We start from the raw sequence: 18,800 nt of genomic DNA, 5'->3' as shown, positions 1-18,800 counted from the left end.
GAACAAATGAAACATTTCAATTTCTGGTCATTGAATATTCTCTGAATGTATGCCTGCTAAATTGGCATTTATAGGCACTTAATTTCCCTCGATTTTTGTGCTAATTGCCAGTGGCTTTGAGGTAGAAATGCTAGCCTATGAAATAAAGAGTGGCTTAATGTCTGCATTCGAATCTCCTGACCAGCAGTAATTATCACTTTCTTCATTGATGGTTGTGTAAGCATGAAACACTAGTGACTGTAGGCATAAAAATAATTGTTAATATTATATATCGTTTAAAACTATACGCAAAAATAAAACAAAAAAACTTTTAGTCGGAAAACTCCTATACTTGTAATTCAGATAATCTCTTGCAATCACTGCATTAGCTTGTTTCCAAGAATTTACGCCAGTCTTAATAATATTGTGAGGCTCATCAGTTGTTTGCCTTGTGGGCGTGTCTTAGATACGGGTGCTACTTGATGCAACATAACATTTTAATAAAAATTTTTTACACAATCGCCTAGTGATATGCAAAATAAACCAATTCATGGGCTGATGAAAATTAATGGCAAAGCAACACTATTTCGACGGGGATTGACTGGGAGGGGGTTGCTATTCTCAATCCATCAGGGTATAACTTTCAACCATTTTTTTTATTTTACTTTTTTTATATACATTGTCAGTCAGTTGAAGTTCCCAAATATCATGAGTGAGAATATACAGTTGTTTTTGACTTAGCCAAATCCTTAATCCAGGTGGTGCAAATAAAATTATTACTGTTAAAACCGGTTGTACTGACAGGTTGATGTCAAGGGGTTGCGTCAAGGTTGACTTCCAAGTCTTTGTTCGTGAAAATTAGGGAATCTCACAACGAACGTAAGCGAGAGGCTCAGTACATCTAATTGGAACCCTCTCCCCACAAGATACTCAACATGTCAGAATATTCCGGCCGAATAACTAACCCCCCTGTTGAAATCGAATCACGATTGTGTGCCAAAGAGAACATTTACTAAGATCATTTTTGTTTTAAAAGGAGAGGTCTTAACTTGCAACTTAGATATGAAGACATGAACATTACTGCATGTGAACTTTAGAGTCTTACTCTACCGTTTTCCTCCCCCTTCCTACCTCATAGTAAAAGCTACAGTTGCTATGAAGAGCAGTCTTTAGCATGCTGGCACCCTGAAAAAGGAGAAAAGAAAGGGACAAATAACGTATAGACTGTTGTGTATGACTACAATTTTATAACCAAATATTTGTTTTGTTTGTTTTTTTTGGAAAATTATATTTATGTAAATTTTTTCAAGGTCCCAAAAATATATTTGTTTTGTATATCCTAATCACTTGTATCGATGTGATTGTTTTTTTTTATTTTATATACGTTTGAAAGAAAAGCTTATTCTACAGTGTTAAGCCGAACTGACTGTTCAAACAAAGATTAATCGACTCTTTTGTATATTCGAGGTGCTGCCAAACCAAGCAATGGTTAATGCACTCTTTTGTACAGCAGAGATGCGCTGGAGGGCACTAGACGCTGACAAGATTTCACTTGGAATTGGCCAGGTTGTGAACTTTGAGTCTTATTAGGATTGGAGACTGTGGGGGTTGCCAAGAACATTATAATTGTCCGAGTTTGACCTCTGATGGCTTAACGGGAGAGATCGCAGCTTAGGGCAGGTTTATAAGTTTACTAACATCTTTAGATATTTCTAATTTGCATATTGATTTTTTGAACAGTTTCTGATAAATTAATATTCTGTAATATACATTTGCAATTTTTATTGCTATAATTCTTATATATTCACAATTTTTATTGTCATATTTTCTTATGCATACACAACAGTTTTATTGATAGTAAACTGTCTGATGTTGCTGAGAACAGATACTACCTTTTGAAATATTTATTTGCAGAAAATAAATTTAAAACAAATTAGGTACAAGGACATCAAAATGTGGTGAAATTGAGAGCTGTTGGTCATCCTTAGTCAAAAAGGATAAAAAATGTTTATTATAGGCTTAACTAGAATCATCTCAGTCACCAGAATACCGCATTTACTTTAGGAGCCGCCTTAATTAAGATAGTGTCAAACTGGTTTTAAACTTATTTTTCATAAATATAGTTACATATACTGAAATTTATTGGAGTATAATGGGGAATGGAAAAAAGGAAAGAAAAAACTGGTTAGCAAGCTCCTCCTAGCCCTTTCTAAATAACAGACTGTCCACTATTTTCTGGTTTGATCAGAATCGAAAAAACCAGGTCAATCTTTAAAATGGGAGTGGGATCTAAGTGGGAGAAAAATTAAGGAAATGAGAGGATGGCGTTTGAAGAATAGGTGGCATCTTACCAAGATAAATGCAATCTAGGAGAGGCTGAGAACAAAAAATTGGAAGTAGAGAGTGGGTATCTTGGAGAATTTCTATCCACTCAATTAGCTAAGAGATTAAACTTATTCGAAAGGCTGGGGTCTGACAAAACCAAGAACCGCATGTGCCATGCTTAAGCAGGAAACACTCGACTCCTTTTCTTACCCACAAGCTCGCTACTTGTATCCACCCTTTTTTTTTTATGAACTGAAGAATCTAATCTTTTTTTTTTTTTTTTTTTTTTTTTTTAATCATATTTGATCTTAACCTGGAGAGATTTTGATCTTAGGCAAAAGGTCAAGAAACTATAGAATGATTTTATTACTAGGCATTTTTAAATGAATAAAAAAAAAACTGATTTAATCTATCATTGTATATTAATGAGGGGTGCATAGTATAGTATCGGTTCTAATGTTATAAGACCAACATCCCAAGAATTACTTCTTTTTGAAAGTAATCCTCCCAGGTATTACATCGTCTTTTGAGGTAATGTATCTAATTTGTTGTCATTAAGCTATCTTACCAGGGATTACCTCATCCTCTGGGTTTTTTTTTGGGGGGGGGATGCGTGAGAGTTGTTGTATCTTATTTCCATAATACCATACTTACAGACATTACCTTCTCCTTTATGGCAATCATCCCGAGAATTATCACCTCCATTTTGGAGGAGGTATTGCAGCAACTGTTCTGTTGTTATTATACTATTCTATCAAGCATTACATTATTTTGAGGAAGGGGAAGAATTTTCCTAGATTTTATATCCTCCTTTTGGAGGGGGTTAGTGCAGTATATTTTCATTCGTTAGGATACATTCCTCCAAGGCATTACCACTTGTTTTTTTTTTTTTTTTTTTTTTTGGGGGGGGGGGGTATATGTTCATTCCTCACTCTTCAACTTTTTTAAGGAGTGGGAGATAGTGTACTATCTATTATGTTGTTATGATATAATCCTCCAAGGTATTAACTCCTTTTTTGATAGGGGAGGGCCATAGTGTTTGCAATCATATTATCCTCTCTCAGTCATTTACTCTTTCTTTGTGGGTCAGTGTATGTACGTCTTTTACAATTATATCATCCTTCCAATCCAACAAAAATATTCAAGAGGGAGCACATTTATTTATACAAATATTGACTACACATGTGCATACATGTTTCTGCAGCAACTCGTTTAAGAGAAACTGCATCTTCAGAAGATAAGGCCTGAAGATGCCGTTTCTTTCAAACGAGTTGCAGTAGAAACGTGTGCACATGTGTAGCCAATCATGTTTATACAAATAAGTATACTATAATTCAGCTCTGCTTTTAAATGAGCAAGTTTTCATAAACACTGTAGTTTCAGTGGATTTACATCTAGGAAACTATAACGACACAACCATTGTGTGTTTGTTATTGATGATAAAAAAAGTATTTTAGAATAAGACGTAAAAAAAAGAAAAGAAAAAGAAAAAATAGGAATAAGATGAAATGAATAGAAATTAACATTTCTCAAAAAACAAATAGATGCATAAAATGTCCTGGACGTTATCAGAAAACAAATAAACACAAGGATTAGTTTGTGAATGGATAGAATCAATGACTTTTGATCATATCTATAAAATGTGCTAATAAAATAAAAAAAAAATAAATAATAAAATAATAGCAGTTCTAGAATGAAGCAGACAATGCTTTAATATTTATATATTTTTTCATAGGCCAAGGGAGGTAACTCATGGTCGAGTTAAATGCATTCACATGGATGAAAAAAACATTAGTTTATAAACAAATTCATAAGAATTTATGCAACATGAAAACTTTCGATAAACCGTCACAAAACATTAAAAAAACAAAAAAGTAATCAAACTGCAACATTATCAATATAAGAAATAGAAGACTTAACACATATATGTTACTGTTTCATATTATATATGTTCTATTATAAAATAATATATTGTACATTATATATACAGGTTTATTTTTGTATACCTATTCTGCTGTAGGCTCGACAAGATTAGGTGGAGTTTTGAAAAGCCAGTGCACTAGATGAAGTACACGCTGGTTTACAAAAAATGCCTGAGAAGAGCAGCCTCGTAAGTGTTTCCCAAGAGAGGCGACTCAGGCGATTAGCAATAGACTAATCCCTAAGACCTCTAAGGACTTAACAGAATTATACCTCAGCGCAACAGCAATAAAGCGACTGTTGAACTGATTGTCAGAGACATATCCCGATTTATGCAAACAAAACCTACTCAAGCTGTGTTAGGTAAGTAAATGTATATTAGTTTCAATATTTACTTCAATAGTGTTCAATACATGAACAGAGCAGTAATAAGATAATATACTTATGGCAAGCAAGCTGCACCACAGAATTTTGTGTGTGTCACTCCCAGAAGGTGTTTGTTCGTCAAGTTAAGTGTGAAGTTTAAACGAATAATATTTGATGCTTCTTTACAATAGCATGTCATTGTCTTCAGGATTGCCAGATGATTTAAAATATTTGAAGCCAAATCTTTCAGAAAAAAAAAAAAAAGGTTAAAAAAATGCCAAATTTTCACAAACAAAAAAAAAAGCCAAATTGAACATTTTAGTTTTAAAAAAAAAATAAATAATTATATAAACATTTATATTTTTTATTGTGCTTGTGTAGATTGATGTTTAAAATCAACGCATTTCAGGTGAAAACATTATTACATACTTACGTGTCCTGTTGAAATAAGTATACATTAACAAAAATTGACAAAATATAAAAGTTTTTGGGTATTCTGAAAACGAATATCACATGTAAAATTGTTGCCGCCAAATAGTTTGTATGTAATAAAGTTATGCTTTCCAATGGCAAGCCAAACAAAGCATGTGCAGGTGTTGTTTTGATTATGACGATGATAGAAAAACATTATTACGTACTTAGGTGTCATGCTGAAATTAGTATCAATTCTAAAAATTATGAAAAATGGTTCAGTAGAAAAATAACTATAATTAAAAACAGAATTTACAATAGACATAAGAAAATAATAAATTTATTTAAATGTTATTTTTTTTCTTTCTTTTTTTGTAGAATTAATTTACCTGAAAACTTTTAAATGTAATCAAAAACAATTTTTGTTAATTAATATTAATTTCAACAGGACAGGTAAGTACGTAATAATGTTTTCACCTAAAATGCGTTGGGTTAAAACATTACCAATCTACACAAGCACAATGAAAAAAATATGTTTATATATTTACGCACACACTTATTTCTTTTAACAATTTAAATCCTCAATTTGGCTGTTTTATTTGTGAACATTTAAATACAATTATCAATTTGGCATTTTTTTAGCCTTTTTACTAGAAAGATTTGGCTTTTCTTTATGGTCTGGAAACCAATCTAGAACGACATGTTATTGTAAAGAAGCACCTAATGTTTAAAAAAAAAATAAAAATAAAATGCATCAAAACTCTTAGTAAAATCGATACTTATGCAGTATAAGGGTCGTGCAATTGTCGAAACTGTTTGTGCAGTCTACAGAAAAAGTTAGGTGTTGAAACGCTGAGTGCCCTTGAATTTAATACAAAAAAATCATAAAGAAAAGATTTTTTTTTTCTATTATTGGCTTAAAATATTCAAAAACAAATATTTATCTTGTCTTGAATATAAAAAGTTAATTTAAAAAAATCACAGGAAAAATCGAATTTTTTTTTTTATTTGTTATCAGTTGTTATTATTAAGATTTATACATAAAACTTACCTTACAATGAATGTTCATTTTTTCTTGATTTTACTTTAATTTTCTAAAAGTTCTTAAAATTTTTTCCAGTAATTATTGAAGAATATCGTTCTCATTTTTTAATTAGTTTTTTTAAACGTTTTCATTTTCAATTATTTTTTTATTGAAATCTTTTTCATTTTTTCAATTAATTTTTTATTGAAATCATTTTCATTTTTCAATTAATTTTTTATTGAAATCGGTTTCATTTTTCAATTAATTTTTTATTGAAATCGTTTTCATTTTTCAATTAATTTTTTATTGAAATCATTTTCATTTTTCAATTAATTTTTTATTGAAATCATTTTCATTTTTCAATTAATTTTTTATTGAAATCGGTTTCATTTTTCAATTAATGTTTCAAAATTCTTTTTCATTTTACAATAAATTTTTCATTATCTTTATACTAACAGAAATAATATATTTTTTATTGCAAAAATTGGGCAGCGTTTGCGCAAAAAGAAAGAAAAAAAATCACTAAATTTTTGTTGGAAATATTCGAGCATTTTCCGTAAACTGTCTGGACGAGTCTATCAATAGCACAGTCCTAATACTGCATAAGTACCTTCAAATCTTGAACAAGTCAATTGACTGTTAAAAGTTGTCATGTGGATCCAAGTTTGTATAAGATCCAGACGATAATCACGTCTTTGAAACGAATGTACCAAGATCTACGCTAACAGTTAAAAGTTAATTACGGTAAAATGGGCAAAACAAATAAAGAACAAAACATCTATATATTTACAAATTAAAAGATACATAAGTGTACAAGAAGGCTGTTTGCAATGTATAAATAATATCAGGTGTGTGAAGTGACATGATGTATGAACAAAAGGTAACAAACGAACGAAGATTGCATTCAGATTATAAATCTTTGTATATCTAATTATTTTTCCAAATCTTTTACATATAAATTATGAAATATGGACTCACTGCTTAATATAACTAGGATGGTAAAATGTTTTCGATGATTTCGAGACATATCTCTTTTTTTCAAAAAGAAAAAAAAGTATGCCGTAAAAATGGAACAATGGCTGGCTGTCTAGCAGATAATAAAAGAGGGCAGTGAATTTATTAAAATTTATTTTTATATTATGAGAGGTTTTATGTTAATTTAAATAATAATTTGTTATCAATATTACAATTCCTATTATTGTCATTAGGTTATACATATAAGATCTTTAAACCATGCTATACGTTAGACATGGTAAAATATTTCCTCTTCTAAAATTATAAAAAGTTTTTTTTTTTTTTTACTTTTCAAAAATTTTTCTTGCCTGATGAAATCAATAATGATCGAAACGGTTTGCACATCATAGCAAGATATGACTATATTTACATAAAGAAAATGAAAATTATAAATTTGCTCTCATTAATTGAGCACTATCAATTTTCCACACTTTTTATCTGTGCCTAAACCTAAACATAGATTCCATAATGAAAGCTTCTTTCTTAGAACTGCACGCCTGTGGAATTGTCTTCCGTTTTCCTGCTTTCCAGCTGTCTATAATATGGTTGTCTTCAAGTCCAACGTGAACAAGTTTCTGATGAGCCGTTCCACTTAAGTCAACAAATTTACCAAACTTCCATTACTATCGATTACTATATTGTCCTTTTGACTACTCTACACTCTTTAACCCTTATCCTGGAGTGGCCTATCGGCCTTGATAAGTGGTGACGCCTATGTAAAAAAAAAAAAAAAAAAAAAAAAAAAACTATCAACAACCTTTGTTGGAATTCAATGACTCTAATCTTTTGAATAATTTCAACCTGGAATATATATATATATATATATATATATATATATATATATATATATATATATATATATATTACAATAGAAAAATGTGAGCATGAAAAGTAATGTGGTTAATCTTAAACATGGAAAAGTAAAGGACTAGTTGTTAAAATTGGAAAAGAAAATTACAAGATATTCTAGTAAAAAAAATATAATAAATTTATAATTTAAAATATTGCAGCATTAAGAATTGATTATATAATGTTAAATTGAATTAAAAAAAAAGTTCTTATGCTGCAATATTTTAAGTTATAAATTTATTATATTTTTTTTACTAGAATATCTTGTCCTTTTCTTTTCCAGTTTTAACGACTAGTCTCTTACTTTTCCATGTTTTTAAGCTTAACCATATTACTTTTCATGCTCGCATTTTTCTGTTGTTATCCATGATTTTTTTCAGGCTTCCAATAAATTCACTTGTTCTTTATTTCATTTCAGTCTTATTTTTTTGCCCCCATAAACATAACATACACATTTGTAATAACAATGTATGGCATTCGTCTGCTTCAATAAAATCCCCCCAATTATCTCCCTTCCATTCTATCTGTTTCACTTGTTACTTCTCTTTTCGCGACAGCAGTGAATTAGTAGCAACACTAATCGCTAAAGCAACATGGTTGCTATGGAAACCAGTCATAAAAAACGTCGCTCACCTCCTTATGTCTTTTTATGATTTTGAACATTACTAAATTTAACTTGTTTTACTGAACGGAAATTGAAAATTTTTTTTTCACACTATAGCTGAGAAGGTGATCTATAAACTGTAATAATTGTTAGAAATTTGGTCGAAAAATGAGTGAGTGGTGAAGCTTTAAAGCAGTTCTAAATGACTAAAACGGTCACTTAACCATATATTCAAACCCTACCATGTTTGAATGGTGTGTGTGTGTGTGTGTGTGTGTGCGTGTTATTGTTATGAAATTTAAATGCGTGCAACAATAGATACAAATCTAGACCACAGCATTTAGATTCAGTTGCTAGTCTGGGACCCGTTTCTGCATTGTGTTCGGGTCCTACTGCAGGATTTGTCTTGCTTTATTTAGATTCTTCAGACTACTGTTTCACTCAATGTAACCTCCGACCTTTTTCGGGTGCATCTTGTTGAACCTGAAAATGTTTCTGTCGAACTCGGGAATTTTGTTTACTTCACAAGTTCGACAGAAACATTCCAGACTTTGCCAAGATACACCTGAAGAAGGTCGGAGGTTACATCGACCAAAATGTTGTGAAAATGACACTCAAGGTGAGAACAGTAGTTCAAAGAATCCAAATGAAATATGAATAACTAATCCTTTTCTCAAAAATTCAGAAATGTAGGATTTGTCCTTTTTATCTCGAGGTACAGCTTCATGATGTCATCTAGATATTTCAGTAGTTTGACATTCAGAAGCTGCCGTCTATGTCATTAATACAGAGTTACCCCCCCCCCAAAAAAAAAGCTAAATGGAGGCCATCTAGAACATACGCTGTAGAAAGGAGAAAAAAAAGCCAAAGACTCTAGTGTTTTGATGTGATGTTTTGAATATAATAAACTAGTTATGACCAAAGTTTCATTTCATTCGGACAAAAACACTAAGAAACGGGGCCTAATTAGAGTTGGGGCCCGTTTTGGGGGGGGGGGGTGTCACCCTGTATAAGCAACAAAAAGAGTGTTTAAGGTGAACAACAATAAGACAGGCTATATTTAAACAATAGGTTAAATGATTGTGCTAAGTCAGCACAGCTGAACCAATTGAAGCTGAGATGAACATTTGTTTGCTTGATTTCAAAGGAAATGAAGAAAATCCATTGGATGATAAGAATGAATAGAGAGGGGGAGTGATATCAATGTAATGTTATCACATTTTAACATGGACCCGACATTGCATACAACAGTCTCGGAAAGAAATTCAACACTTTTTTTCTTTTCAGTTGAAAGAGAAGGCATTTATCATTGGTCGTTTCTACACCAAGCCACCTGACACATATTTTCCAAGTCTGCGACAATATAATCGCATTCCTGCTTTTCCTTTCAAGGTCAATTAACAGTTTTTAGTCTGCAGCTATAACCAGCTGTTATGTCTAATTCGTTCCACTGTGTACAGTTGTCCAAAAATCTTGTTAAAAGTCTGGAGGATAAATGTGAATCCTGTTTAAAAGTTCCAGTCATGCTGCCATATGGTTAAAAAAAAAACTCTCTGCCATGTCAACACGTACTTAAAAGTCTGTTTCTCTTGTTTTCTTTCTCTCCTTTTATTTTTCTTCCCTCCATCTCCGAAACCACTGTGACATCACACTCAAGCTACAGTTTGGTCATTCGCATACGTGTCGGTGACTTCATTGCATCAATATGGCCAGCAAAATTAATAGCTTTAATCGATTGAAAGTCAATGAAAACTTTGTTTGCTGAAGAAATTATAGGAGGCTATTCTTTAAAGTTACTACAAACTCATAAAAGGGAAGCACAACCATTTCTGTGTAGCTTGCTTGCAATAAGTATATTTCGTACATGTGTGTGCTCGCATGGACAATGTAAAAAGGTTATGAAAATAAAAATTGAAACTATAGACTACCATGCAATCCAAGGCAAGATTACACTAAAACAAGGGTCCTCAACGTGAATGGGTTTGTATTTCAAGGGAGATAAGTGATTTGGAAATATATTGAAATACTCTCAATTGATTCTAAAAAAGTTTTTAGGTTCAAAAGATATTAATAGATATTATTTATGAGTTTTAACTTCCCTGTAGCAAATAACTGTTTGTGTGTAGTGCAGAGTCACACTCCTTCACTGTTAATGTGCATGGGCATTTTCGTTTATTCTTCTTCTAATCCTTTTTATATTAATGTGCGGGTTTAAGGGACATCATTTACACTGGTGGGCCCCATTCGTCCAGGTAGCTGCCTAGCTGCATGCATGGCAATATCCACTGGAAATTTTGTAATTTTACAAAACACTTCTGTATAGATCAACAATTAAAATTTAATCTTGATTTACAACTAATAGAAAGAATTACTTACTAAAATGCATTGAAAATCACTGTGTGAAATGTCCAAAATATTGGGTGATCAAGGAGCATAACTCTGATCTCAATCTTTTTGAGACAAGGAAAATAAAAAGCAAAAGTTACTTCCCTTTTTCAATATTAAACTGTTTTACAGAGGATGCCTTTCCTTCCCCCAATGCTTTATTGTGATTGTCATTACATACATCGCTAACCAAGATCAACAGCCCACACTTGACCAAGTCAGTCATTCGGCTTTACATTATGCATTCACATGCATTTCAACTTTGATTTAAACAATTCTTTATAGATAATTCTAGATGCTATGGTGATCAAATGCTTTGGCAAAAAGATATAGCAGCATTGGTGTTGTCGCCTTGCAGGCTAGCAATAATTAAGACAAGCACAGTTAATATAGAGTATTATCAAAAGTACTAGAATTTTAGCCCTTTAAAAAAAAGGGAAAAAGTTATAGCCTGTTGACTTGGAATCAGTGCTTTACTTCAAATCGATGTTTGAAGATGGTTAAATTGTGCTCATCTTTGCATTAAATACTAATCCCTATTAATGCCTAACTGTGCAGCAAACGAATGGTATAATACGTAGCTCGCTGCACCTTATAATAAAGGTGCACACAAAATTTCAGTCAGATCAGCCCAATAGTTTCCGAGAAAAAGTAGAACAGATAGACAGACTAAGAGAAATATAATATAAATGTTACAGAAGTACACATCATGATTCTAGGGCCATAACTGTCATGAATCACTATCACAGTGTTTAGATGTAACTATAGTTGTCTTTGTGTATTTCTGAAATGGGGAGATCATCCTGCATGACAACTGAAATGTGCATTGTTTCAATTAGGTAAGAACCGTAAAACATAAGTGTGGCACAAATGTCATCGACCATTGAACAATTCAAATTTGAGCTCATACAGATTCTATTTGGAGGATCTGCTGACTGGAACGTCCGGCGAAGATGGTTGAAAAGAAAGGAGACAGAAGAATTCAACAAGAATTTTGAATCAGATTGCTTGATTTCTATCATTTTATTAATGGTAACCATTAAACTGTCTCTAATTTTAAATTAATAGTAGGAAATAATTGGTCAGAGTGTTTGTTCCCCTCAGTTTTCTTTGAGTCGTTCATCGTTTGATGGTGAAAACTTCATAAAGTTTGGGAGCCATGATGCATGTTCACTCATTGTGCCTAGAAGCGCCAATCTCTAATGTAAAAATGTTAGAAATAAGAAACAAAAAAATTTCATTTTAAAATATAAAAATGCTTTCGTAAGGCATTGTCATTGTTAAATAATTTTTATGCAAACTTAACCCTTTCTTTCATAGTTTTATTCCACCATTATGTGTGTATTCAAGGAAACACAAATTCAACATGGCGACGCACATGTTGGAGAAGAGACTCCAAACATATTCGTCATTATAAAAACATAAAAATATCAAATTTTTTTTTTTTTTTTTTTTGTGAAAAATAAAAAAGGTTGAAGACCCCTGTACTATAAAATAAACAAACTAAAATCTATATATTATATTATTTGGTTTATTCAAACTATTATTCTCATCTTGGTTGTTATTTTCACAACGTTTTGGCCGATATAACCTTCGACCTTCTTCAGGTGCATTTTTTTGAACTTGAAAACCTAGTCGAGCTCTGGAAAAATTTAAATAACAATTTTTTTTTGCCCCTTTTATTTTTTAAATAAGTCACCACTTTTCAAAGCCAAAAGCCATTTGCTATTAAAGGTCAATGAAATGGATGGATTGTCAGTTAAATGATGAAGAATATTACAAGAGGATTGAAAATGATGATTACAATGAACAAAATTCGATTACTTATGAGGACAGTTTATGGCACATATTTTTCATTTGAATACGACAAAGTTATAGTCTGCCGATAAGTAGTTTGGTAGTAATGTGCCCTATGTTGACAAAGTTTTGTAAAAAAAACTGTTCATAGAAAATTTCATTTTATGCTAAACACACGAATTTCCCTCACTATCTGTGCCTGAAACTAAACAAAAATTCCATGAGCAAAGTTTCTTTCCTAAGTGTCCCTCTATGGAACAATATACTGTGGGGTGGCTTCTCAGCTGACTATAGCATGGTAATTTTCAAGTAAATAAGTTCTTGTTGAGCTGTCCTTAAAACACTATACAAGTTTCACCATTACTGATAATCATGAGGTTTTCTTACTGTCTACCTGGCACTAATCAACACTTAGAGTGGACTTTGAGCCTTGATAAATGGTAACCCCCAAAAGTATAAAAAAAGGAAAGTTTTTTTTCAGTTGTGGTAGAAAGAGGAGTTTTCCTGTAAATATCTTACAATATATGGCAGAATCACATTGACACACTGATTCTCTCTAGATCACTGAAGTTAATTCAATGATGAGCCTGTCCAGTACCAGATAGGTGACGATTTGGAAAGGCTAGGCGCTGTATGTACCGAGCAGAGTCATAGAAATTTCCAGGTTGGTATCTGGAGGTGTGTTTAACTCACTGAGGGAGATACACCCCTGAATAAAGAACTGGAACTTTTTATTTAACCCACGTGAGTAGATTGTTCTCGTCCTGTAATCCATGACCAGGTAGAAGCATTAAATGTTATTCTTAGTGATTATCACTTATAGTAGGTATCGGATCTTCACCCTTCCGAAGATTATCTCTTTGTTAAGCACGAGAGCCAAAAAAGCTATGCTGATTATAAGAGGAGAGCCAAACAGCTTTGGCTATTTTGTCATGGATAGGCAAATTGCGGTTCTGATATCGTTTGGTGCACAGCTGCCCGATATGGCTTTGCCATTCCAGGAACCGAAGTTCCAGATGGCATAGCTTTGATATTATCATGTAACAATTGTAACACAATAGAAAAAGCTTATGTAACGTTTGCATTATATTTAAGATAGGCACAAAGGAAGGGGATTATTCAGCCACCCTCACTCCAGTCAGGAAGGGGATTATTCAGCATCCCTCACTCCAGTCAGGAAGGGGATTATTCAGCATCCCTCACTCCAGTCAGGTCATTTAAAAACAGGAGGTTGACAAGTTTTTGTAGCATGAGTGTCAAAAAGCTGATTATAAGACAAAGGCCAAACAGCATCGGCTACATTGCCATGGAGAAAAACAACGTTATTAAATATGCAAATAAATTTTCTGTGCATTTGAAGAAAACAAGTATCAAGTATGATTATATTTAAATGATAACATTTATTTTACTACAGGAATATCAAAAAAAAAAAAAAAAAAAAAAATATTTTACTAAAAAAATATATCGTGACTCACATAAGGTGTCACGCCAAACAAAATTCACTGGAGGGCCGAATTTGGGCCAAGATGGGCCACATAAAGGTTGCCAACATCAATGGCGAAAATAGTCCTGTGAGACTGACAAGATTTGCACTTGTTACATCCAAATTATGGTATTGTTTGATTAAAAAGAGAAAGAAAATGTAACTTTGTATAAATTAGTATTGCATCACTATTTTTGACAGCGTGATTCAGTTTGTTATTGGTTTTCCTAATTTTTTCTAGAATCAGATAATCACAGAACAGATCACATGAAAGTCGCCAATGTCCATCGTGAAAATGGTGCTGTGGGACCGATAGAATTTGAACCTGACACCCCCAGGTCGTCAGTCCATATTGGTATTCTCCATCATCATCTTCGAAGTAAATTAAATAAAAAGATCAAATCGAAATTCTGTGCAGAATCTTAGAATCCATTCCAAAGATCAACTAGAAGGTTGGTTGGTTGTTTTACGGCATATCAACACTTTTCAGGTTATTTAATGCCGAATCCAGTTATTTTGAAGAAAATTTTTTTGATATATATATTTTTTTTTTCAAGTCAGTTTCTATTTAACCCATAGTTTGGACCCTAACAGGTACTATTACTCCGGGTTAGAGTGGACCTGGGAGCAATGGCAATGAAAGGGTGGCTCCACACTCTCCCAAAGCCCGTAAGCTGAAGCATCACCATCGGATATAGTTTAAGGTCATATCCAGGACCTCAAGTAGAAGGTTCCCAAGTTTTAAAAAGATGCACGTGAAGAAGATTGGTGATTAGGTCAGGTGAAAAATTTGTGAATACGACCAACAACCCAGAAGGAGAGTAGTCGGAATATTTCAAACAATACAGATAAACAACAGTCATCTAAAAAAAAAAAAAAAAAAAAAAAAAAAAAAAATCTGACTAAAAACTAAATCGTTTTAGCAAACAAAAGTGAAAATAACAACAACAACAAAATACTGACTGATAAATGCTGACAGGCAAAGGAAAGTGAAAAGTTGGATCAAAAAATAAAAAAAATGAATTTTTTTGTGCAATGTGAGTGAATAATGCCGTTGTTTATCTTCAATGTTTTTCGAGCGTGAAAATCCATGCCAACACGGATTTTCACGCTCTCAATCCGGGATTTTAACAGCCAAATTCCAGAATGAAGGCATTACTATACCTCAGTCTAAAAACGGAGAAGATAATCACACCACCCGTGTGCTTGGCTCTATGATATCTGATGATGAGGATGAAGATGAACCTACAGGAAGCAGGGCAATGACAATTAATTTAAAAAAAAAAAAAATCAATATATAAAAAAAAAGGCTTCTTTTTTTGTTGTTTTTTTTTTTTAACCAATGAATAAGAAAAGATGTAAATATAAATGAATACAAAAAAGAAAATATTTCAGTTCGAGTGCAACACCAATTTTCTGCTGACTAATAATCCAACACATCTTTTAATTCAGACAAAAAAAATCACAAAAGGGGACTTGATAATATCATTGATATCAGACTAGTTTACTGGTTAAGGATTGCCAAATAAGCCATCAGCCCCCGATGACACCAGAACTGCGTTCACTAGAATAAGAAAAGCATAAGTTCAGCTCCCTAACAAACCGTTTCATTTTCCAGTCAATTTTTTTTTTTTTTTTGCTCTTGTTCACCCCAAATAAGATATATTGCCACTTGGACATGTCTACAGAGGACTATCTAAGGAGATGAGTGAAATGATTGTTTACATTACATTTAAACTTCTGCATGTAAGTAATCAGGGAAACAGGGAGGGAATTCCAAAGTCTGGCAGTCCAAGAGTAGAAACTATTAGAGTAGAAGGCTTTCCAGCATTTGGAACTGTTACAGTGAAAAAGATTTTGCTGCTAGACGGGCCTGTCGGGGGGGTATGTACGTTGAGAGAACACATTCCATAAAAGTACTGAAGTCTCAACATTAGGTGTTGGTTTCAAAGCTGTGAGATTCGTACAAGACATTGGACAGATGGAGTCATTTGCAGGAACAAGCCCAGCGAGATGGATGTTCCAGCATATCTCCTCAGCTCTCATCCAAGACATTGCCATGTTAATTATAAGGTCATTCTTGTCTTGGTTGCTGCCATTTCGACTATTGACTTTCTTCGGATGTCTTGTGTGATACAGACATGAAATTTTGAACCCAAAATGTAACCACGTTGGAGCGTTTGTCACATTCTATTCTCCAGGATATAAGACATTCATTTAGTTAGCCTTTTTTAAAAAAGAAAAAAAGTCTTTCTCACCTCAAAGAAAGCATATTGCCATGTTAATTATAATGTCATTCCACAACGTCTAAGTCTGCTGGGCTGCAAACAAATTGGCCAGTGTGTAACATGCCATCAATTTATTTTACACTGATCATAATAGTCTCCTTTGATTTTGAAAATATTTCGTTTTTGCTGAAATATAACTGGAGTTATGGCTTTGTAGAAAAATTCAAGTGGCAATCATGGTCTTAAATGTGAACACTGATCTATTTCCATCAAAGAAATATGGTAAATGAATAATTCATGGGTTAGGGTGTACTGATGAATTATTATTATGGCCAAATTGGATGGTCTGGCAAAAGAGTTAATACGGCAAAAAAAATCTCTGGATCCAAGAGTCCCAGAAAATCAGAATTGCACTTATATTAAATTTACTTTATTATTCCCAATTTTCAAACAGGTCCTTGTCTTGGTTGTTGCTATTTCGACTATTGACCTTCTTCGGATGTCGTGTGCCATAGAGTCATGAAATTTTGAACCCAAAATGTAACCATGTTGGAGCGTTGTTCATATTCTATTCTCCAGGCTATAAGACATTCTTTGAGTTAACCTTTTTTAAAAAAGAAAAATCTTTTTCACCTCAAACAAAGCATATTGCCAATTGGAAATGAGGAATTACTAATAGGGAGCATATCTATAGGGGACTATGAGGGGAGTTGAGTCGCAAGATGTCTGTTCATGTCATACATTCTGCATGCTAGGGAGACAAGAAACAGGGAAGGAATTCCAAAGTCTAGGAGTCTGTAGAAAGAAACTATTAGAGCAGAAGGCTTTCCGGCACCTAGGGACCTCAACAGTGAAGAGGTGAGATTCTTCTGCTTCTCAGGTTAATATGTACATAAAGGGGGCACCAATGTTATGAGTTCATCAGAGCACATTCCATTAAAATACTTGTAAAACAGGTACAGCGATACAACATTGCGGTGATAAGGGTTGGTTGGTTGTTTTTGTTTTACGGCATATCAACCAGGGCCGATAAGGGTTGGAAACTAACAAATAGTGTAGGATCTAATAGTTTTTAGACTTTTTTTTGTGCCGTCTGAGAGTGAGAGACTAGGGGTAAATTCACCTGGCCAGAGGTGGCAACAATACTTCATGAATGGGTGAATGGTGGCTTTGTATAGGTATAGAATATTGTCAGATGTGTGTAATTTTCTAGCATGGTAGAGGGAGGCCACCTTCTTTGCCTAGACAATGTCTTTAATGTATTTGTTCCAATTCATGTTGCCTCATATTGCTGCTTTTGCTCAGGATTGAATTCAGAATCTTAAAATAACAGGTATACACTTGAGACAGATGGCAGACTAGCACTTTGGTTAAAGTGTGCAGCTTATCTTAAGTTTCGGAGTTCAATCCTCAGCAAAGGCAGCAAGATGATTTAACAACTAAAAGAATGCCATGATAACGGTTCCAAGAAGAGGTTTGGTTCAAAATTGCATGACAGTTCAAGAGTTCAACTTAAGACAGCTGAAGAAAGCCTAAGACCAACCATTCTGAAAGCTGATCACTGACTTTAAAACCAAGTGAGGGATACAACTGTATATTTTAAACATAATAACAACAACCAAGATGTGCAAATCAATCCAAAAATTGTCAAGAATCAAATATAGTTATTGTCGCTTAACGTCCTCCCTAATTTTGCATGTGGCTGCTATCGGAACTTGGAATCTGTGAAGAGGCAAAATAGTCCCTTCGCTGTATTTCTCTAACATCTATATCTCCCTTGTGTATGCACTCTTTTTTTTATTACATTTTAGTGAAAACTTTTTTTCATTTTTTTTTTTTTTTAAGAATTATTGAAAACATAAATACAAAATTTCAAATCATAAAATTCTTTATTTTCATAATTTTGTCATCAAAAGTGCAAATAAAGGCTAATTTTATCTGTATAATTTTGTTATTTTTTTTTCTACTTTTCAATAATTTCCTTTTTTATATTTTATTTCAATAAACCACTTCAAATAACAAATACTGAATAAAAAAAAAAAAAAGCGAACGGACTGTTTTTCCTCTTCACTGGTTTTGATAGCGCAGAAAATTAGGGAAGACGTTAGCTGACTATAACCGAAAATTCTTCATAGTAAAAACACATAGAAATATTGTGTTTACTTTCACGGCTCAAAAGACGTTGAAAAAAAAAAAAAAAAAAGAAAAAAAAAAAAAATCCATCATGATGTCCTTGCATTTCAGATTTATTATCTAATATTTTTTGAAAATGCATGCAGAATTTTCATCAAATTTAAAATAAAAAAAAAATAAAAAGATAAATTCGTTCGAAGAAACAGAGGAATTAAATAATGTGATGATGCAAAGCCACAATTTTCCCCATCTTTTTTTTTTTTTTAACGTTAGCATTTGTAT

The 18,800-nt window shown here is 32.8% G+C and overlaps 1 protein-coding gene and 1 long non-coding RNA gene across 7 annotated transcripts in view; one reads left to right on the top strand and one right to left on the bottom strand.

The window, feature by feature from the left end:
• Positions 1 to 18,800, bottom strand: part of LOC145260427 (pleckstrin homology domain-containing family D member 1-like) — a 354,121-nt gene that overhangs the window by 37,879 nt on the left and 297,442 nt on the right. For 2 of the 6 annotated variants that reach the window (XM_080118428.1, XM_080118426.1), the window contains one exon: positions 15,322 to 15,402. The exons of the other annotated variants lie outside the window; for them this stretch is intronic. In XM_080118428.1, coding sequence (XP_079974554.1) covers positions 15,347 to 15,402 — 56 coding nt within the window. In that variant the 3' untranslated portion in view covers positions 15,322 to 15,346. Of the gene's footprint in view, positions 1 to 15,321; positions 15,403 to 18,800 lie in introns of those variants that run through there. 6 annotated transcript variants of the gene reach the window in all.
• Positions 1 to 18,800, top strand: part of LOC145260430 (uncharacterized) — a 183,416-nt gene that overhangs the window by 138,250 nt on the left and 26,366 nt on the right. The gene's annotated exons all lie outside the window — the stretch shown is intronic.

This window comes from Euprymna scolopes, chromosome 36 (genome assembly GCF_053919585.1).
Source record: "Euprymna scolopes isolate OS-2025 chromosome 36, ASM5391958v1, whole genome shotgun sequence".
Lineage (NCBI taxonomy): Eukaryota > Metazoa > Mollusca > Cephalopoda > Sepiida > Sepiolidae > Euprymna > Euprymna scolopes.
This window is presented reverse-complemented; position numbering and strand designations above follow the sequence as displayed.